Source organism: Priapulus caudatus, unplaced genomic scaffold, assembly GCF_000485595.1.
Source record: "Priapulus caudatus unplaced genomic scaffold, Priapulus_caudatus-5.0.1 Scaffold825, whole genome shotgun sequence".
Lineage (NCBI taxonomy): Eukaryota > Metazoa > Priapulida > Priapulimorpha > Priapulimorphida > Priapulidae > Priapulus > Priapulus caudatus.
The window spans coordinates 35,230-36,837 of record NW_014577886.1 but is presented as its reverse complement, the minus strand read 5'-3'; the positions used below and the strand labels follow the sequence as shown (position 1 = coordinate 36,837).

The 1,608-nt window shown below is 42.0% G+C and overlaps 1 protein-coding gene across 1 annotated transcript in view; it reads right to left on the bottom strand.

Moving 5' to 3' along the window:
- Window positions 1–1,425, bottom strand: part of LOC106813795 (zinc finger CCHC domain-containing protein 24-like) — a 3,429-nt gene extending 2,004 nt beyond the window's left edge. Inside the window, exons 1-2 of the mRNA XM_014818020.1 lie at window positions 1,357–1,425; window positions 1,279–1,296 (exon numbers count right to left, since the gene is read on the bottom strand). Of these exons, the coding sequence (XP_014673506.1) occupies window positions 1,279–1,284 (6 nt within the window). The 5' untranslated portion in view covers window positions 1,285–1,296; window positions 1,357–1,425. The remainder of the gene's footprint in view (window positions 1–1,278; window positions 1,297–1,356) is intronic.
- Window positions 1,426–1,608: the final 183 nt, after the last annotated feature.

The following is a 1,608-nucleotide window of genomic DNA, read 5'->3' as shown; positions in this document are numbered from 1 at the left end:
AGGGAGGGAGGGAGGGGCTACACGGCCCGCACGGCGATGACGGGAGCGGGACTGTCGCGATGCTACGTGGAGGAGGCCGTGAAGGCAGCGATTAAGGTGCGCGAGGAGGGAGGAAGGGAGGGAGGGAGGGAGAGGTAGGGAGGAAGGCGGTATGGAGGTAGGGAGAGAAGGATGGAGGGAGGGACGGAGATAGGAGTGAGGGTTGGGAGGAGCTACACGGCCCACACGGCGATGACGAGCGCTGACTGCCGCGCCGCTACGTGGCCTTGAAGGCAGCGATCAAGGTGCGCGAGGAGGGGGGAGGGAGGGAAACTGCCACGGTATACCTGAACGTACCTTGGTAACTATCTGATATGGTTAAGATTAGGGTTAGGGTTAGTGTTAGGGTTAGGGTTAGGGAGTCGCGACTCGTTAGTGGAGTAGGCGAGGTACGGTCCGGCATATTAGATAGCACCAGCAGAGCATTAAAATTGGTACCAGGGTACGGACGTTCCGGCAGTACCCTGGGGGACATAGAACCTCTCAGCAATACTGAGTGTACTCTGTAGTAAGTTTGCACTTTATTTGCGGCATTATAGGCTGTATTTTATTATAATAAATCTGTTTAAAATCAAATGATATATTCAAGAGTGAGATCTTCTAATATTACTGTGGAACAAACTTTTAAATTGGAATAATCTTCTAATATTACTGTGGAACAAACTTTTAAATTGGAATAATCTTCTAATATTACTGTGGAACAAACTTTTAAATTGGAATAAATTTCAATAATTCACAGCAGAACTTGGTTGTTGACTAGTTGCTTGAAAAAAGTCATATATTATAATGCCAAACCCCTCCCCCCCAAAAAAATTAAGAACACTTTTTTGCAGAAATAGAAAGGACACATCAAGATTCCTGAACAAAAAAATAGAAAGGGCAGTTGTCGCCAACTACATGTATCACCGTGATCTAGTAATAGTATGAATGAAATATCGTTTCAGCCTTTATAATCATTTCTGGTCTTTCCTGTACATCCAGCATTTCTCAATAAACACATCACACATGCAGTGCCATGTCATAAAATACTTCAAAATACTGTAGCTGCGTACACTATACCAGGGATACAAATAAGAGTACGCAGCAAAATGAGGGAGTCCGTTTTGTAAGTAACTATCCTGATTTGAACAATCTGCGTTGATAGGATCAGGGTTTATAATGACAGACCTTTCAATCGTAAAGACCTTAATAATTATAAGTATATATAATAATGAATCATAGTAATAAATAATTACAGACCTTCATAATGATCAACACCTCATAAGATAAAACTATAGGAAGATGGATCTAAACACACACCTTCAAAATGCTCAATACCTCATAGGATAAAACGATAGGAAGAGGGAGCTACCCGTTTTGGTTTTACTTTCGTTCGGTCGGCATATGTTTCCATGAAATGAAACAGTATTCGCGTGACGTCAGTGTACGTGACGCACGAACTCGGTTATCTCCGAAGTTGAATGCATACAGCCTATGGCATGTTGTTTGTGTCATAATTCGATTTTTGTTTTATGGTTGATTTTATCGCATATAACATTCGATTTATCACATATAACATTCGATTTATCA